The 21039-nt window shown below is 36.4% G+C and overlaps 1 protein-coding gene across 2 annotated transcripts; it reads left to right on the top strand.

Moving 5' to 3' along the window:
• Positions 1 to 1154: 1154 nt before the first annotated feature.
• On the top strand, positions 1155 to 18736 carry LOC145218893 (E3 ubiquitin-protein ligase XIAP-like). Of its 2 annotated transcripts, XM_080086290.1 has the most exons (14): positions 1307 to 1460; positions 2012 to 2158; positions 2535 to 2727; positions 3016 to 3094; positions 3225 to 3280; positions 3659 to 4088; positions 4148 to 4340; positions 4413 to 4632; positions 5337 to 5458; positions 9708 to 9819; positions 11609 to 11831; positions 14181 to 14261; positions 17250 to 17342; positions 17563 to 18736. In XM_080086290.1, the coding sequence occupies exons 1-14, from the start codon at positions 1370 to 1372 to the stop codon at positions 17704 to 17706; spliced, it is 2184 nt and encodes a 727-aa protein (XP_079942416.1). In that variant the 5' UTR covers positions 1307 to 1369; the 3' UTR covers positions 17707 to 18736. The 2 variants fall into 2 exon arrangements, with proteins under 2 accessions (XP_079942415.1, XP_079942416.1); XM_080086289.1 differs by having other exon boundaries at positions 1155 to 2158.
• Positions 18737 to 21039: the final 2303 nt, after the last annotated feature.

Below are 21039 nucleotides of genomic sequence, written 5' to 3'. Positions count from 1 at the left end.
CCGGAACATAATTTCGTTGTTCGTCAAACTTTGGAAAAACGTAAAGTGAGATAGGCCCCCTAAAGCAAATTTGGTCATGTTTACCCACCTAGGGGGGTAGGCTACGTTGTAGACATATTCGTCACTTTTTTATTTGAGAAATTGATAGTATACAGGTACACCGTTTGTAAACAATTGTCAAAATCGTGCCTTCGCGACCGGAATATAATTTCGTTGTTCGTCAAACTTTGGAAAAACGTAAAGTGAAATAGGCCCCCCAAAGCAAATTTGGTCATGTTTAATCACCTAGGGCAGTGGTTCTCAAACTTTGTTTTTTTTTTGCGACGCCTCTGGAAAAGTATGTGGACTTGCGATGACGCACCAGCAAATAAAAGGTAATGAGGAAACTTATTATTAAAGTTATGTTTATTGATACAACAACAAAAAAACACGAAACGGAACTATTCTGCGACGCCCTTGGAAAATTGAAACGACGCATCAGGGCGTCGCGACGCACAGTTTGAGAACTACTGACCTAGGGGGTACCTTGAAGACATATTCGTTACTTTTTTTATTTGAGAAATTGATAGTATACTAGCAGGCCTTCTGTAAACAACTGTTAAAATCGTGCCTTCGGGGCCGGAATATGGTTTCGTTGTTCTTGAACTTGTCTAATGACGTTAAGTTGCGATATAATTGACCTTGTTTTCACTGTACCACTCATTTGTAGACATTTTTGTCGTAAATCAATAGTTTTCGATAGGATTTTTTTTGAAATATTGTTTGTTTCTGAAAATGAAACGAATTCGTGATTTGCTTTCTTATTATCGAAGATTTGCTGAAAATGGCAGAATTCAACCGTTATGTGGTAAACTGCGTAAGAAAAAAATTTCGTCTAAAACCTTTTCGAGTTCTGTTTCGGCGAAATGACATTTGTTGAAAGTAGACTACTAGAACAAGTGAGAGAAAAACAACAGCATTAACAAAGGCGGTTTGCAGTTGCACTCTCTCTCTGTTGCTAATAACAACAACATCTATTGTTATGTTTTGTTTCACTATAGACATGGTTTCTTTTGTTTACTTTTTACTTTCTTGCAAAGGCTCTTGATGTAAACAGTTTTTCTTGTAAATTGGAATTATTAGTTTACAGCGTTACATTTATGTTTGTAATAAAACGAATAAAAACTCTTTTACTTTTTAGCTTCAGGGTTTGTTGGTTAAAATCTTGTCAAGATGTCAGACATCGATTCAATAAATGTTTGTGATCAGGCAGTATTCTGCTTAAAAGTTGTAGTTTTGGTGAAGATTCTTGTTAATTGGAACAAAAGTTTCCAAAATTTGGGCTGGTTGGACTTGATGAGCTATCTTCAGTACAAGCCAGGAAAACGCTATGAAGCTTGTTCAAATGGTTTCAACACCAACCACACTGGAATACAGGAATCAAAGTTCAAACAACCTTCGGATGAAAATATTGTTGGCCAGTATGTATCTTGTTCCAATGGAATTGAGTTTCAGTTGAACAATGAATCTTTTCAGGAACAACAGGTTTGCTGTCTGCAAAATATACACAATAAAGTGGTAATACCCAAAGATGACTATTGTGGAAATGAAGCTCAGGTAGAAACAGACCCAAATACCAATATTTGTTCTAATGGAACTTTTGTAGAAGCAAAATCTCCAAATGATTCTGTGCCAGTACAAGAAACCACAATAGGAAGCACTAAAACCATGCAAAAAGATTTATGTCAGCAGTTTATGGATAGTTTCAAACTGTGTAACTCAATTTGCAACAATCAAAGTGAATTCACAGAAAAGCCTGACTCAGTTTATAGCCCAAACAAACCCTATATTACTGTACTGCAAAACCCAAACCCTGAAGTTTGTCATTCACCTACTCAAAAAGATGTCAAAAAAGTTGAACAAGAAAGTATAATTTCATGTGGCACCATAAACCATGTCAGCACATTGAAAAGACTTTTAATTTTTGTTGGAAAACTTTACATGCAAGCATTGACCTGTCTTGTGTTGTTAGGGACACTGAAAAAAAGACAGCATAAAGGACCTCAACCAGTAAAAAAACAGACTTGCACAGAACTGGTTGGTAACATTTTTGAAAACCCAGATCAACTTAATGGAGGAAACATCTCAGAAGAAACTACCACCAGATCTCATACCCAAGGTTTGTTGTCTTTTTGAAAGGTTTTACAAAGATGTTTTGCAATCCCTATGAACCTTGGTGATGTTTCCTTTTCTGTTTGTTGCTTTAGAGTGTTTTAATCAAACATCAGTTTAAAAACTGTTGTTTCCCAGGTAGTGTGCAACCAACCAGCATAAAACTGGCCAACAATCACAAAATCTCCAAAACTAAAATAAAAAAAAATTGTGCGCTGAAAAGCTCTAAAAATTTAGAGTAAATTTCAGAGTCATATCGTTTTTAGTTTTCGTGATATTAGCTTTGTGTGCTAGTTTCATGCAGGTGTCCAACCACTAGTGTAAAGTCCTGGTAATGCCTTGTTTGATGTTCAAATCTTTCTAAACTTATTTTTTGTTAATAGATGACACCAAACGTGAAATATACCGCTTGTCGACATTTCGCAACTATCCAACTTCAAGGATTAATACTGCACTGTTTGCTAAAGCAGGATTTTATTTCATTGGAGTAGCCGACAGAGTTCAATGTTTTGCCTGTAATCATGTCCTGGAAAATCTTTCATCAAATGTTGATCCACTACTGTTAAGAAACCATGAGTAAGGCTACATTAAAAAAAAATAGAGTCTGGTTTACTGAAGTTGAACTGATTTAGAGACAGTAGGAATGACTAAAAAAGTTATATTAACAGTTGTGATAAAACAATTCAAATATGACTTGTTATCATTAAACAATAGGACAAAATAAATATGTTTTATTTCGGATCGAGATTTTTTAAAGATGCAGAGTTAGCATAGTAATAAAAGTTGTGTTGTGTCTGAATAATTGTGAGTCTAAGAAGCAAGCAAAATTTTACATTTTAACTTATTGTTGACATTTGTTTTCAGAACATCTTGCCCTTTTATCAGGGGACCTGGAAGTGCTGGAAATGTTCCCATCGGAACTCAAGCCACATTATCTGGAATGGTAAGACTGGTGGAAAAGTTAGCAACTGTTTATGAGCATCTTGCATCTTAACAATGCAATATGAATTGAAAATTAAACAGTATGGCACATAACAACGTGTTTTGTTCAAGAAAATTATGTTTTTATTTAGAGACAACATGTTTCTCCACCACCAAGTAATCCCCCTGTGTTGAACAGTGGAGCAAGGTGGGGTATATATTGTGTATATGGGTGTGAATTATTTTATAACTACATATAGTTTATAAGTATGACATGTGTGTAACAGATTTATTAAGTGTTGTTGCCAGACCTATTTTATAAACTTTTTTGCTCAACCGATGACACACTACCCAACACAATCATTCTCATTACACCTTGCTGTGTGAAAACAGAAAGAAAACTGGCAGATTAAATCTTAAAATTTATTTTAATTTTAGAAGCTCATAAACTCGGATCACAAATTTACAATCCTGTGTAAAGTTTTTTAATGTTTTTGTGACATGTTTTACAATATTTTTGGACATTTATTTAATGCAAAACATGTATATCCACTTAAACTTCAATAAAATAAATGTGATTTTGCAGGCCAAATGGCCCGATTGCAACAGTAAGAAACCCTATGTATCAGACTGCAAGGGTGGTATCACAGTCCTCCAATGTTTCAAATGGAACTCAACAAAGAATTAATAACACTCCTATTGAGCGACACCTAGCTGATATACCAGATCCAGCACATCAAAGGCTCATCCAGCAACTTGATCTATGCAAAGAAGTTGATAGAGTCAGAAGTTTTACTCATGCATGGAATAGAGACAACCTGCCCTCTCCCAGAAGAATGGCCAATGCTGGGTGGTTTTATCTGGGAAATCTTGATCGAACTCAGTGTTTCAGTTGTGGCGGAGTCCTACGAAATTGGAGAATATCAGACTATCCCTCTGTTGAGCATGTTAAACATTTTCCACAGTGTGCTATGGCCATGGGACAAGAATCTCGGAATATTCCAGAACAAGAACCGGTTAGCAGTAAATTATTTTTTTTAATTTTTAAAATAGCAATTTTTGTACCTTATCACAGGAACAGTTGCCACAAGTTAGTGTTAGAAGGCTTACTGAGCAGGAGAAAATTGATCTGCGAAACATGTTTCCTTGTGCTGATCCCAGAACTCCTGAAATGAGGTCCGTTCAAAGTCGTGCAAGTACTTATACCAACTGGACTTACACCAGAGCTACTCCTGCTATGCTGGCTGAGGCTGGATATTTTTCACTTGGTACTGTGAATCACCATCAGTTGTTTATTTTCTGCTGACAAATGATTGTCAATATTTCATTAAATCGAAAAGGGGTCAGAGATCGAGTGAAATGTTATTACTGCAACGGAGGGCTCCAAAACTGGAGGAGAAATGACGATCCATGGGAACAACATGCGAAGTGGTATCCCACCTGTGAATTCGTACTACAAAACAAAGGACCAGAGTACATACATTCTGTGGTTGCCCGCTACCCAGATATTGATCGACCTACACCGAGAACGAGAGGCCAAGATGTACCTCCTGCTTTGAGGTATTGCAGTATTGTATTGCTTTGTGGTTATTTTCATTGCAGAAAAAAGACCTTTTGGTATGAAACTAATGATTTCAGTGATTAAAATACGTTGAAATGACAAAACAAGATGTTACTGCTAATTTTATGTTTTTTATCATTTATCTTAAGGCTACAAATTAAATCTATTTTTCAACATAGAAGGCAGTTGTTGCACTTTGTGAGCCAATTGTGTTTGAAACTCTAAAATTGTGCAAGGGGATCAAGGGTTGAGTGGGACTTTTTTAATTGACTTCACGACCAATTTCTATACAATAGGCAGCCTAGAAGTTTTTTGAAATCGCCTCATTTTATCCCCTTTTCAATGAAAATGGATACTAAACTTTTATTGTCCCAGTGTTATTGTATCCCTTCTACCATTGTGTCTTTGTAACAGGATTAACTAGTTTTTTGTGGCAGTGCAATTTGGATAAAATTCTTTGTTGAGAATGGACAAAATTTACTGTTTTTGAAACTTGTCTGTAGGTTTTTTACACTCTTATCTGTATACCTCTGGCATTAGCAAACAGTACCTTTTGAAATAAGAATAAGGACATTTTTCATGAAATAAGTTTTACCATAATACACATGATCATAAATTCAACCATTTCCCACAAATGTGGAAGATTTGTTTGAATAATTCTGAATCAATACTATCAATACTGTTTTTTCTTTTTTGTCTGCAGACAAAGTCAAAACTTGCCAATACTACCACCCCCAGAAATTGTGGACCCACAACAACAAATGCAACAAGAGCGATCTTTATTGGAACAGGCATTGCAATCTGAACAAGCATATACTGTTATAGGTAATTTTTCCAAATTCTTCTGCTAGTAGGTCCATGGAATCTATTAGGTTTATATTTAAGTGCCAGCTGTTACCAATTATGTTTAGGGGTGCAATAAAATTTTTACCACCATGTTTATAAAACTAGTTGGTGAGGTAATAGTGATTTTATTTGAACCGTTGTGTAAAGTGGATGATGGTACATAAAATAGACATGACCTTGCAAAGAATGTTCTTTATCTGGGAGATTAAGGCAAAAAATATTTATCTTATTAATTAACCACACATAATATGACACACTTGAACTTTGTACATAAAAAATGCAATTGTTTTGAGAACAATTTTTGTATTGAAAAAGCATATCAGTTAAAAAAAGTTCACCTGTCAAACATAGACCTTGCAATGAGTGTTTTTTACCCTCCCTTACACATGTGGTCAAAACGTTACCCAATGTCATGGGACACTATGTTCTTATTAGGTTGCAATATTAAATAAACTGGTCATATTAAGCTGTAGGTAATAATTTCTGATCTGGTATAAAACGGGACTTACCCAGCACTACCAATTAGCCTTTCTATTTTAAAGCAATGAACCATATTAGCTCAAAACCTTTTTGATGTCAAAGTGACTGGTGTTACCTTACCGAAAATGGTACTGTACATTCAATGCCTGGCAAGAATTTGTTTGCACACTCACACCAATGTGTTTTGTGCGCTCAAACTTTCTTCCTTGTATGGTTCTGAAATAGAGTTATGCTGGCAACATGATAGATTTGCGCAAGCAATGGAATGAGGTATGGAATGTTCAACAGTTAATATATGCAGAACCATAATTTGAGTTGTTTAGGCTGGTCCCCTGTATTTTTCAATTCAGCTGTAGGAATGCGAATAAAAGGGCGTAAATGTCAAAAATTGCTTTATGCTAAACAACTAGAAGTTTATATTTTGGGCTGGAAACGGTTGGTTTTGTGTGGGAGTATCCTATTCGTATTATTTTACTTGGGCGGCTCCTTCAAACGTGCTATGTGACCCGAAAATATATATATATTTATACAATACAAATAAATATCGCCAAATATATTTTCGGCAGCGGTTTAGCTCTGGTATTATTACAGTATAGGAGCTTTTTAAATCACTGATTAAAAATAAATTTTGACTTCACATATGCTGGCATGGCGGCATATGAATTCGTCTGTTTGTTTAGCATAGTAACTTTAATTCAAGCCGTTTCCTCCTAACTTCTGACGCTTGGCAACGCAACAACTTTGATCTATGGCAACGCAATAACTTTAATCTAAATCATTTCCTCTACTGGCGCTCCGTTGGTTGCACGTAAAAAACAAATTACGGTGTTTGATGTTTTCATTGTGATTGCTACACAATGGCAAACAAAAAAGTGGCAAAACTTGGTCGATTAACTGCAAAAAGTTAGTTAGCTAGTTCCCATGTGGGAACTACGTGGGAAATGAGCTTTTTTACCCTCATGTTAAATTGGTAACAATGGACAAGGTTGAGTTTGTCCCACGGTGGAAGAACTTCAGACTAAATCTAATTAACCTTAAGCCTACTGACATATAAATTAGTAAATAATACTCAACCTGCAACCGTTTTGTTTCCAATTTTGTCTTACTGATCAAGGTCCCGTATGATTTGTGGCTAAGATGAACTGACGTCTAGTCGATTTTGAGACGTGAGTTAAAAAAGACAACAAATGTTTTTTTTACCGTAAAGCTTAACATCCCCATTATGCACGTATTGCTTTCACTCTGCCTTCTTTCTGTTAAAAACAATATTAGCAGTTAAAAGTACAAAATTGGACGTTTTTTAGCATTTGAATTCGTACATAACTTCGAGATATCATAGTCCGCTGGGCATATTGAATGTGCTATACCGAATCAGCCGGTCACCAAGCATTTTCATATGGCAAGGCCAAGGCGTAGGTTAGAAAAATCTGTATCTGGCGTACTATGATTACATATGATTTTGCAGTAATCACTGGTTTGCATCAACGCTTTGGGACTGATGCCAATTATGAATTTATGTTTATCTCAAATAAATTCTGGACATTTCCCTGGAATATAAATTGTTTTGTTTTAACGCCGACTGCGTCGCAAAACTAAAAAGTCATTGGAAGGTTTTGCCTTTTTTAAGCCATTGTTTTTACTTTTAACGATGTTATGTGAACCATTACTATCATCGAGCGATCTTAAAACGTCAATTGCAATGAAAACGTGCTTAGTTAGGGGTTAGGCTCAAAGCTCCAGTCCCCAGTCGATTTTTTGTGTGCTGACAATGCGAAAATCATGTAAGTTTAGCATGGGTCACTGTGATTTGGTTTTTGTTAATTCCCCCTGATTATCATGATAACCCCTAAAATGCACAATTTAATAAACAATGTCAAAACCGGATGATATGTCGTTGCGAATCGCGTTACATTGCATTGCCATTAGTTAACGATGCTTCAATTTCTGTGTTGAACTGTGACATATATTAAAGATTGTGTATTGACCTAACACAAATTATAAACAATATTTCAATTAAAATTTTTATTCCAAGACTAAAACTTTTTAAAAATCGTTGCCTCGGTGCTAAAACGACCACTACTGTACCTTAGTGACATACACCGACGTTTATTAACTGCTACCCGCGGACCGATTGTAAAGTGATACAGGAAATAAAAAAAATCTTTTTAGATGTGATTTGAGATGGAAATGAAAAGCCTCCGATAAAATTACGATAAAAGCCTCCTTTATAGTTTCTTCATTTCGTTTTCGCTGGTTTATTCATGCAGGATTTACCCAACTTTGGTCACGTTGTTTTCTCCTTACTGTATCACGCATAGGGTGTTGCCTTCAAAGGCGTGGTCGTGTACAGATACAATAAACAATTCCCACCCATTACTCACCTTAATTGCTTTATCTTGTTACAAAAGTGTCCCATTTTAACCGTTAGATAATGGTTTTGGGCGTGAAAAAAGGCTTCTCTTGTATCCAACTGTTATTTGATGTTGAAACCTTGGCCTACTGTTAATATTTTACGAGTTCTAAATGTTACATTTTAATGACCACGAAACTGATACAATATATTTATAAGAAAGAAACCGAAATAGGTATTGGAGCCGTTTGGTCTGGCGTTGTCTATTTTTGTGTGTTGCAGAAGATACAGCTGTCAGTGTGGGTGGTTTGTAATGTTAGAATAGAGGATGAGTATCTGTGGGTTTTGAACAACTGTCGCTTTATTTACTGTTGCACAAATGTCTTCCTTGTCGAGACAACCTCATTGACGCAAATGAGCTTGGTTTAGTCTGGTCTATATCTGTCATAAGCATTACGTCACGAAAAGCAAACAAGTTTCGCTTTGTTTCAAACCGAACAACGTCCAACTGTATTTGGCAAGGAAGGCATAAGTGGTTACATCACCAACAACTGAAGGAAGCGGTTCTCAGCCGTTTCAAAACTTGCATTTTTCCAGAACCCTCCTGCTTAAACATGTACCGTTTCAGTTTCACGTATTGATAATACGTAGTATCACAGACGCGGCCAAAAAGGATAGTTCGTAAGTCGCTTTGGTATGTAACAAACGTGTTTTCGGGGTGTCTGTAAATGCCTTTGACCGCTGCGACCACCGTGGCCCACATATAAATACGCAACAAAATTTGAAACAACGACTTCGGGCCACTTGGAATGCCGTCGCGGGTCGCATTTGGCCCCCAGGCCGCACTTTGGGCACCCCTGCCCTAACCGTTGGTTATTAAAAAATTCGCAAAATTTTAGCTACTTATCAGTGTTAATAAAACAGCCACAGCAGTCACGCGGTATTTATACGTTAGCCACAGCATTTAGAAAGTGTATACACGCTGGTCAAGTGGTATTTACATACACCACCTTTTCGGAACATAAAAGTTATTCTAAATTAAGCGATCACTCACCCATTTTTGGGGGGGAAGCTAAAAATTACATTTTTTCTTACTTTTAAAAAAAAACTGTGTTAAAACTAAGTTTGTCTTAGTAGTAAACTGTGTATTATAAATACATTTCTTACTTTCGAGTGCTTTTGTAGAAAACCCTACATCGAGCAACACTTTAAACATAGACTTTGCTATTGTACAACATGTTTACTTCCTTAAAAAAGACTTTCGTTTTAGGATACGTAAAATAACTTTGACACGAAAAAAACGCATTTAGGGAGATCTATGCTACCCAGCTAAAATTTTCAATTTTTTTCTGTCGAACGTTTTTTTTATATTTTTCACATTTTTGTGTATTTTTTCAGGTATGGGTTTTTCTGAGCAAAAAGTGAAGGAAGTAATTCAATCTCAGATCGAAAACCAAGGGGTGTCTTTCGCAACTACAGAAGCTTTATTGGATGCAGTGCTGATACAAAGGTACGCATTGTATTTGCATGATTGGCTTGAACCGGGTGGTACCAAATACCATAAACGACTGCATTTAAGCATTTACTACTAAGAGGCAAAGTTTAGAGCAGTTGTTCTTAACCTTTTTGGTGTGGTTTCCCACTAAAGTAAATCACCAAGTCCGAATTTCCCACTCTGTTATTTTTATAATCATGTTTTGTGTCCAACAAAAAATGATTCTTTAATCAAAATAATTTTGTGAAGCGATTTGGTCGGCACCTTAAAGGTGTACTGAAATCTTATTTAGTGATTTCGTGGGTAAGTAAAATTGTGTGGGATTTTGAAAAATCTCATGTGCTTGCAACAGTCATTTATCGCACCACAATCAACAGACCAAATGCATTTATTCGCAAACAATAACAAAGTCATTGATGCTTTTAGTAATGTCTGTGACGTAACAAACGATTTTTGGATTTTTATGCGCCTTGTAAAACTTGGTGAAGTTAATCTTACATGTTGTTGCGGAAAATATTGTATTAAATTAACTTTCAATGGTTGATTTCAACCCACGGGCCCGAGTTTGGTGACTTCTGACTCACATAATTTCCCTCTAAAAACATTAAATTTCCCACTAGTGGAAAATTTCCCACCGGTTAAGAACCACTGGTTTAGAGGCTAAAGATTGATCAAAAACTTGGTATCCAAGCGGATTTTAAATCGTAAATGGAAGTCACAGGTCATGTTCGAAACACCAATCAAAAGACTTAAAATATTGTGTTACGGGCGTTTTTACTTTATTTTGTCCTAAACTACATCACCACTATAGAAACGGTAAACGCATTGTCATTGCCACGCCGAACGAGAAGACCTTCAACCTACATTGTTGTTTTTAACGTTCGTGCCAGCAACGAAAGTGTTTAGCCAGGCTGATCAAAATCTGCTAAACACAACATAAGGGTTGGAGTAAAGCAAACATTTTGTGGTTGGAAGAAAGGGTTGTCGTATATTCATGGTTTTTCTAAACGTTAAAATCGCTAGCGTTTAAGATTTCAAAAGTATAAATTAAAACACTGCATGTTGCATTTAACGCTTGTATAATTGTTCAGGGTTGCTTAAAATGCGTTGTTCAAAATAATGCTCAATGGTAAAATTACTTTGGTAACTAAATGGGCTAAATTACCTCTTGCTTGTATGACTGCACTTAAATTGAGTTGTTGACCCTGGTAGTCGGCTAACAACGTTGTAAACACAAAAATGCTTTTAGGGTTGTTTTCCTGGACTTTTCCCGTACATCCATTTGCGAGTCTTTTACTGTGTAAGACGTTTTCATACAATTTAAAGTACATGTTAAAATCTCGAAATAACTGTTAAAGAGTTGGTCTCCCGCGTTTGGCATTGAAGAAAAATCGCAAACGTATAAATAGTTTTAGGAAATTAGAAACACCCCAAATAAAATTATGTTTTGTTATGTGCAACACACCGGTAATTTGTTTAAAATAGTTGGTTGAAATGTACTGAATTTTATTTGGTGACAAAATATGGTAAATCATAGAATACCTAAAGGTGTTCGCGTACCACTAGAAATGCCTATGTGTAACACCGGTTGGGAACCACTGTCCTAGGCCCAGCGTCTGAATTTAGATTATTTAACGAATGCAGATGCTTCTAGTTTGTTTTTAACCTTAGAAACCGACAAAACGTAAAATAATATTGTTGCCACTGTATTGCAAATCATAATTGGCCAATTTTGTGCACCGTGAATAATTTTTAATACGTTAGTAACTCAAGTAAAAGACATAAAATCTTAACATTTCTTCAGTAACTCTGAAGATGCTGGAATTAGCAACTTATCGCTTCCTATTCCTGAAGTTAACGAATTACATCTCAATCCTTCCTCCGACTCTGAACTGGACGACGATGTGGACCTTTATTCAAGCAATATGGTAATGGACACTGGTCGTGGAGTCGATGCAAGTGACTCGCCAATACACTTTATGGGGAGCAATGGAGCTCATAGCAATCTGTCTAACGGTTTTGCACAAGTAAGTATAACACAGGGCTGTGCTGTACAGCGTTACCATAGGAGCACTTGTACACTTGAACGAAATTTGTACGGTGGGCATGAACGGAAGAAATGCCTGTTAATTATAACTCTATGGTTAATGTCAGTGGTTCCCAACCTTTTTTGGAAAATGTCACACTTAACCAATGTATTTATTATTTTCCGATATTCCTCAAAATATACGTTAAACCTATTAAACCAGTTACGTTTTGGCCTTATATCAATATCACAGATCATATACTCAAGAGCTTGAATGTTTATTTACAAATTACATGCAGAAAGAAAAGTAAATTTCTTTTCAAATGCTTTACAAATCCCATACCAAAAGATGATTTTCTCCCGGGCTGGGAACTACTGGTAAATGTCGAATTTTCCAAGTTTTGGCTTTGATAACAGAATTTATCTCTGGTTTATTTCAACTTTGGTCAAGTGGATATTATAGATCTATAAACAATCAGGGGTTGGAGCCTGAAATAAAAAAATAATAGGAACGTTAGGCAACGGCTTTTAGCTCGTTTATTGTTATGTGAAGTCATAACTCGGGATAAGTTTTCTGGAATGCAAGAATTGTTTCAAAAGCTCAAAATTTTGTTTCCTTAATTGAATCGGAAAAACGTTGAGGGCTAAACCAGTTAAAGTTGAGTTTATTTCGCTTGGTGAAAGACAAGGATTATATACACTCTTAACCACGGCAAAAATAACTGTATATTTGTGTTTATGTTTACCTGTTTGTTATCAGACAATTTGGTAAATATATGGCTGTTACATGTTTTTTTATTATGGGTCCCCTTCCCTGAAGGGGACACATATTGTTTTTGTCCGTATTTTTTTTTCTTTTTTTCTTTTTTTCTTTTTTTCTTTTTTTCTTTTTTTCTTTTTTCTTTTTTCTGTCTAACGCTGGTTTGTGAGACGCATTTGGTCAAGAAAGAGTGCTTCAAATTTATTCAAATTTGGACATATGTTAGATATTAATCCAAACTTGGTCCACCTGAAGTTTGACCCCAAATTACCCAGCGGTTTACCCACAGGCCCCCGAAACGTAAAATTTTTAACGCTGGTTTGTAACGCTCGTTTAGTGAAGAAAGCGTGCTTCAAATTTATTGAAATTTGGACATATGTTAGATATTAATCCAAACTTGGTCCACCAGAAGTTTGACCCCAAATTACCCAGCGGTTCACCCACAGGCCCCCGAAACGTAAATGTGTCTAACGCTCGTTTGGTCAAGAAAGACACTGTAGGCAGAAGTCCCAAGAGAGTACGTTTGCGAATAATAGGGCAGAGCGGGAGGGCTCAGCTTGACGTTGGACAGACGTTTTACGAGACGTCGTTTCGGTGATTAGAAATCAGCTGTTTTGCACAGCAATGCTATTTCGTTTTATTAAGTTATCACTCACATTTTCAGTTTTGGCAAAGGTTTCACACATATGACGCGATTTAAACCTAATAAGCGTGCTTCGGTTTCGTATATGTCAAGCAAAACTTTGTTAAACGAACTAAATATGAAAAAATAAACTTGACTTTTTTGCAAGATAAAAGTTTTTTTAAATGCTCGTTGTCAGGTTGGCCGCTGCATGACCACGGGTTACTTAAGGTCAATTAGTAGGTATTACTAACACAGTTCAGAAATTCTTTCGCTATAACGTAGCGTCTTTTTTTTTTTGAATCAAATACTCAAGGCATGTATATATTAGGTCAAACGGTGTTGTTGAACACCAAGGACGGCGTGCTATTGAAAACGGTGTCAAAAGGTCAAACAGTCGTTTGGTGTGCTCCCTAAAGGTTACTACAGGTCAATGGTACTCGTTTGCGAAACAAAGTTAAATGAAAAACTCGTTTTGCGAAACAAAGTTAAATGAAAAGTTATGTATACACTTGCAGCAAATCGCTTTTTAATTGTCTGTAACACAACTGTTACAGCTTTCTAGAAAAAAATTGTGTTTAAAACCTGACCTTGGACGACAATATCTGGGTCAAAGCAAGAGATTAAATTGAAAGTATTTGTTTCGTTCTTTTTTATTGTTTTTGTAATTATACGACAATAATAGTGCAAAAAAATACAAACAAATTTTTTTATTGTTGGGTTAATGCTTTCTAAAAATTTGTTCTTAAGAATTTAAAAATCACCTCAACATTTGTTTACCGTAAATCCGCACAAACACGCGTGTGGGGACCCATTAGTTTTTGTTTACAAAAACAATCATATGTGTAGATCAAATGTTGTGTATAGTAAATTGGTAAATATCGTATAGAATATATAAAATGGAAGTATATCAGAAAGCCACCATTCTAGTATTACAATAGTTTCCTGAATGTTGTTACTTTTTTCAGAATCAAAGATCTTCCGAATTTTCACAGCTTGCGGCGGGGTCAAGTCAAGGTCACTTTTCATTTGCATCTCAAACTTCCATGGTATGATTTGCGGGTATTAAATTTTTATTTGGCCTGTGCAAACCTGATATAAGATTGGGTTTAATTTGCTGTTTGTACAAAATAATGGTTTATTTGTACAAATAACAACGAGTTTGAGAGCCATCCTCTCACAGTATTTGTGACTTAACATTGTAACATAAATATATCTGTTCAAATTATAGTACGGCACGTCTATTAAAGGCATTTTCGAGCTTGTGCCATATGGTAATGCTTGGTTACCGGCTAATTTGATATAAATAGGCTTGCCGCACTATGATTTTTATATGAGTTCTATGGTCGTGGGTCTGCATGAACGCTTCCCAGTTATGAATTTACGTTCACCGTAGCTAATATTGATATATTGTTGCAATTGCATAAACGGTGCGTTTAGCTGTAACGCCTTTTATTTACATACATTTTCGAACATGTTTATTCTGCATAATTTTTCGACCTATATTGTACGTTTGGTTTGTTCCATTCGTTGTCATAACAAGATATGGTTAACAAGGGTTTGATGCAAACTTGTAAGTCGGGCTCGGGCGGGGTTCGGTTTGGGTTTGATACAAAGGGACTGATTTGGGCCTGACTTCAAACTAAGCCACATTTTCGTCATATAGATTTACCTTAGAGAATCTCACTTTCGGGCCTAAAGCGTTTTTTATTTGACAAAACATTTAGTTGTGTGTCCCAATTTTAGCCCCCCCTTGTAACACTGGTTTGATGACTTGGCGTAATATTTGTGCCTCATCAGCGTGTTTAAAGGGGTGTTCGCAATTCAGCACAATCCTTGTAAGCAAACGCTGAATGACGTTTGAACCGTAACCAGCAGCGTGCAACGTTTGCAACTGCTTTGTGCAATGAACCGTTTAAACCAGATTTAAAATAATCGCCAGCAAACGATTTTAAGCAGCATTGCACGTTTTTGTCTGATTTCAAACGTATAATAACTATTGACTGGGTTTAGGTATTTCAGCAGTTCTTTCAAAGTATTAAAAATCTAAAAACACAAATAGTAAAGACACATTTGCATACCTCGAATTGGATTTTGTTAGCAGTGTTTTTGTTAAACTATGATAAAATGCGCTCTTTTTCGATGATGTCGCTTTATATAGCTTAATGGTATTGTAAACGACAATGCAGCCATAAATACCAGAGTGTTTTACGACAACCTATTTCCATGCTTTCGGAAATTTCCTGTTTTACTGGGTCATTTACCGTTCGTTGACCTATAGTTCGTGTTTAATGTTCTGGTTTCCCCTTCCTCTTTTAAACACTTTGACGAGATGTAAGTCATGTTCCTTGCTTTTAATTTTTATTTACTGTATCCGGTGACCAATACACCTGGTTGGTATTGGAAACGGAAATGCGTGTGGGTTATGCGTGCGGATTTTGACATCTCTTGTTGGATCAGTGGCCCGTAAAAATAGATTTTCCCTTATGCTAGATGTTTTTCATTTCATAATGAAACATATGGAACATACGGAAATATGGCTTATTGGTTCAAGTCACGGTGTTTCAGAGAATCATTTGAGGAGAAAATATTGATCTTGCACCATTTTTGGTTTTGGAAAAATACTGCCATTCGTGACAAATATGGTTTCGGTCAGCCAAGCATGTTTTATTTTATGCAATTTTAGCTCCTAAAATACTCCTTCCAACTGTGTTGTTTAACTAAGTGTGACGTCACTCTCCAGGGTGGCTTTAAAGTTTTGAATCGTCAGAAATTGACGTCAACCCGTGTTTGCTTTATAGGTAACCCTTCCTTCTACTATTTTAATTTACACAACACTTCCGCATTAAAGCCCTTGACGATGCTATATATATATATATATTGACACTTCAGAGTGTAATGTAATGTAGCTTGTGGGTCTTTTTTCGTTGTTGGAAGCCGTTCTATAAAAAGGATAGTATAAATATCCCAAAGGTATACCATTATGACATAATTAAGCCGCTCAGTTTGGGCTTTAAACTGTGCGTGGGATAATTTTTGCGTCGATTATAGTCACTTATATCTTGGCCGGGTTGGTATGCTTTCTAGAGATAATCTGTTGATGGGTTGGTATATTTGGACCTTACCATAAATTTGAAGCCAGTCCATCGCAGTATTTTTCGAGCACTATCTCAATACATTTTTGTGCTGTGGCATTTTTACCATAGACGTGGTAATGGTAATATATTACCAAAGTGAGCGCGGCTTATCTAATTGTTCAAAACGCTCTGAGGTGTACACTATCGCTTATGTTCACAAGCCCTGGTTTGCACTGTAGGTTTACTTTGACTTTTTGGTTATTTTCGTATTATACTTATCACAAGATTAGGATAGTCAAGACTAAGAAATGTCGATAACAAGGATTGTATTGTTTTGATCCTCGATGGACTTAGATACCTTGTCACATATTTATTTTTCGTTGCCATAGGAATACCTACTGCAGTTCACCTAGCAATAATTCGGAGCGCTTGGTTTAATTTTTCTGAAGTTATTTTGTCAATTAAGTACACACTTGACAATTAGGTACACACTTGAAGGAAACTTCAGAATGGGCAGGTTCGGGCCTAGGAACACAAATCATAAAATGCCAGCAGGCCACACTTGACCATATAACTTTGGCAATTTTCCGTTAGGATAAAAAAATAATGTATTACTTAGCTGGTAATACGTGTTCCTGACAAAAACGTTTGCCTATTAGACTGCACATACTCGTTTTTTAGGAGTCTACACTGTGTACAAGTTAGCACGAAAAAACAGCAAAAATCGTTTTCAACAGGTTGGGGGGCATAAAATAGCATTGTTTTTTTGCTCGAAAACTTTTTTGCCATATATAAGGCCTAATTGGTTTGCTTTTTAAGCCAAAAATGCAATTTGGCCAATTCTGGGCCACAAAATGGCCTGTTTTACTCGTGTCCAAATTAAAGACACTTTCTTGGCTCAAGATCAGTCTTAAATTCATTAAACGCCCAATCTAAATGTCATTAAAACGTGTTTTGCAGACTCCCTCTGGTGGATCGATGGTTAGTGCCCAAGATAACCTAGAAAGGCAACGCGATGAACTCGAAAGACTTCGAAGCGATCGACTATGCAAGGTACACTTGAAACGTTAAACACTTTTCATTTTAATTGAAAACAACAAATTGCCTGAAAAAGAGCAAAAATAACTCTATAAATGAAAAAGGGTAAACCTTACAACAGCTAAAACAGTCAGAACACTTGTTTTATTTCGTATTATTGAATATCGATTTTACCAAAATATGGAAATAGCATTTTTTTACTGTGTTTTTGAAATATTTTATCACTTTATTGCAGGTTTGTTTGGATCGGAATTCCAATATGGTTTTTATTCCTTGCGGTCACTTGTGTTGTTGCTTGGAATGTACTCGTGCTCTAAGAACTTGTCCAGTATGCAGAAAACACATTACAAGAGCCGTCAGGACATATACCAGCATATAACACCTTTTCTACCACCCAACTAATCAGATTTGTGGGTAAGACAGTATGAAAAGAGTGGATGTCACATCAAGGTGGTCAAGTAGTAGGTTTAACCATCAAAACAGGGATGGTTGCCACATTAGTTACAATTTGGTCGAACGGTTATTGGTGACAATCTGGGCGAATGGTCATTGGTTACAATCAAGAGGACTAGTTGTAGGTAACGATCTGGTTACGTTTTTTTCCTAATGGAAAGCCCTCTGGCTGCGATTAAAGACGCAAGAGACCTAGAAAACATGATGGTTGACAGTTGTATGAAGTGTTTTATCGAAGTAAAACTGACATTCCACTGTTATTTGATTTTGCGGGGTGTTTTTTATTCTATTTTTCCAATTATTTATTCAATCGTTTTGGTTTTGTTTATTTAACTTATTTGGGCTTTTGTTGCGTATTTTATGGAATTGAAGCCATGTCAGGCAAGGCGGTAAAAAATGACCTGAATTGTAGACGGGGTTGCTAACTACTTACCATAAATGTACAAAAGCACGCAGCAGGTAAAGTGCACATACCTGTACACGCATAATAAGTTTTTTTTAAAACTGTAAAATGGAAATGTCCTGTTTAAACGTCGGTCAAAAGCCGTGATTCTGAACTGCTGTCCCACAAGAAATTTATAAGTGATTTTACTATCACCAGTATAAATTGAATGTTCCATCGTGAATTGCTTCATTTAATGTTGTGCAATCATAAGAATGTAATGGTTTGGGTCTGTTGCAGCAACACAAAAAGTTGTAACGGGCCTCGCACCAAATTCCACTCCCTGGAAAAACCTGTAATCAAATGTCTAGAACTGTATCCAAACTATGGCCGTTTCAAATAAAACTTAAATCTTTCAATGGGATGATTTTGACCTATGTGTGTTCTGTCAAAATGTCCCTGAAACTACATCGCATGTATTTTGTCATTTTAAACATGTTATTGGGTAAAAATAGCGTATTGGTTTCCTTTAAAACTTTTAATTTTCTTGCAAATAAATCCTGTAATTCTCGTGTTTGGAACTCACCTTGCTTTTGACTTGTTGTTATAAAGTACACCGTTGTAAGTATACACAAACGCTTCGGCCACTGTTTAAATCGGTACAAGCACCAAACCAGGGGTGGCCAGACCTGCTTCATGCACGAGCCGCATATCACAAAACTTAGTTTTAAAAGAGCCGCAACACAAAAAATCAGAAACGAATTTATTCACTTACAATGAAGTGTACGCTATCAAATAATGATTATTGTTGTGTGGTGATACTGCGAGTCTCCACCTGGGCTGCAAGGTGTTTGAAATTATGCTAATATAATGGAAAAGTTTTTGTGTTTAGGTTCGTAATGCAGTTTCAAGTTGCTAGTTTTGTAATGATTAAGCGAAGCTTGACAGATAAGACACACAGGTTTGCCTCCATTATCAGTGAATGCAACCTCCTCGTCCCATTCTGTTTTAAAAGTTCTATTTTTCTGTTCATACTTTCTTTTTTTGCAATGAGTTTTTAACGACATTTTTTGCTAAACTTCGCAGTTATTGCTAGTATAACCCGCAAAATGCCTTTAAAATGTCAGCCCGAACTCTCAACTTAATTCTGACAATTGAATTAACTGCAATGCACAAGCTAGGCACACTTTTGTACAACAACGTACGTCGTTTCGGTTTTCGGAATGTACAGTGGTTATTACAAATAATCAGTCGTCTATTGTTAATACGTGATAGAATGCATTGTTTTATAATCAAGTTAATAACTCAGAAAGCTGGGGATGGAGGAAATACATGCGCAACATTAAAGAGCCGCAATCAAAGGCTCAAGGAGCCGCATGCGACTCGAGAGCCGCAGTTTGGCCACCCCTGCACCAAACGGTAAGAATTTGACAGCCATCATGCTCTGGAAAACGGTGAAACGTTTTCTATGTGGTTATTTAAAATGATCCTGGATCACCCGAAGCAACTTTATGAGCTTTTGGTATTTTAACTTGATAACCCACACACGTTTTTTTGTATTTTAGTTCGACAATCCACACATGTGTTTTTTTCATTTTAACTTCTCGTACACAGTGAAGTGGGAGACATTAGTGGGCGTGCCAAAAACCAACCGTATTTGCTGGCCTCTGCAAATGTTGCCAAATAACACTTGCATTGTCATGAGCAAAAGAAGGTGTTGTGTTTTGGCAGGGCATCTGTCACAAAGTGTTTGGTATGGTTAATAGCCATGTTTTATTTGTTTAATCTGGAAGACCCAAGCTCATGCAAACCCATGTATAGCAATAGCTGACCACATAATATTTGGCAATTCCATCCAACATGGAAAATTATCAAAACTTGTAGCTGAATAATCCCGTTAAGTGCTAGTTATGGGTTCCCTTCCCTGAAGGGCACACATATTGTTTTTGTTTGTATTTTTTTTCCGTCTAACTCGGATTTGTTCCCACGTTATGGTCAAGAAAGAACCGTTCAAACTTTTTCAAATTTATACACATTATAGATATTGGTCTAAAGATGGTCCATGTGAATTTTGACCCCGTTTGATCCCTTGGTTCACCCACAGCCCCCCAAAACGTGAAAATTTTAAAACGGCTATACTTGCTAAAGCAGATGATTCTGTAGTTTCATATTTTTGGATTGGTACATTGCAGCGTATTTTAGAGTATTTTGTAACTTGAAGTTGTATATATATATCCATTTTCACCCCTTTACCCCCAAATACTTGTTTGTTTGTTCGCATGTTAATGAGGTCAGAAATACAAGACTTAACCTGCTGAAATTTTAAACAGCTGTGGATAGGGTGCTCCTTGTTGGCTGTTAAACATTTCAGTGCAATCGGTTCAGTAATTACTCTTACAGCCCCAAATATGTTTTTACATGCTGTCTTTTGTCAAATTTGTGCTCGCTCAGTGCACAGCTGACGCCATGGGAGTGATTGACGATAGTGGCACATGGAAAAATGCCTCTGCTACACCCATGAACGCAGTCGTCACTTGACCATTTTCTCACTGCTTGGAATTAAGATGTTACGATGTTAATTATATTGCGCTGTAAACGTTAATGTAGGTCAACTTATTCGTGTTTCGAAATGCAGAGCGACAACGCTGCACGGTTTGTTACACCTGTGTAAAGTGACTTCTCAAACTGAAAGCGTTAATAAAACTGGTTTTGGACTTAAAAAACCCAGCTAAGCAATCGTATCGTTGGATGTAGAAACTTAACGGCGCCAGGAAACGTTATGTGCGGTTAAAAATCATAATTCAACAAACAAAGGGCTATTAAGGAAAAAAAATGTTAAAACTTTGTTAAAAGTTTGAATAGTTGGACTCATCCATT

The sequence above is a fragment of the Phallusia mammillata genome, chromosome 3 (genome assembly GCF_965637545.1).
Source record: "Phallusia mammillata chromosome 3, kaPhaMamm4.hap1.1, whole genome shotgun sequence".
Taxonomy (NCBI): Eukaryota; Metazoa; Chordata; class Ascidiacea; order Phlebobranchia; family Ascidiidae; genus Phallusia; species Phallusia mammillata.
Note: the sequence above shows the minus strand (reverse complement) of the source record. Positions and strands in the feature narration are given on the sequence as shown.

Coding starts and splice junctions, on each gene's coding strand:
- LOC145218893 (XM_080086289.1), top strand. CDS start 1,213: ATGTCAGACATCGATTCAATAAATGTTTGTGATCAGGCAGTATTCTGC. Junction 4,089..4,147: donor ATATTCCAGAACAAGAACCG/GTTAGCAGTAAA, acceptor ACCTTATCACAG/GAACAGTTGCCACAAGTTAG. Junction 11,832..14,180: donor TGTCTAACGGTTTTGCACAA/GTAAGTATAACA, acceptor TACTTTTTTCAG/AATCAAAGATCTTCCGAATT.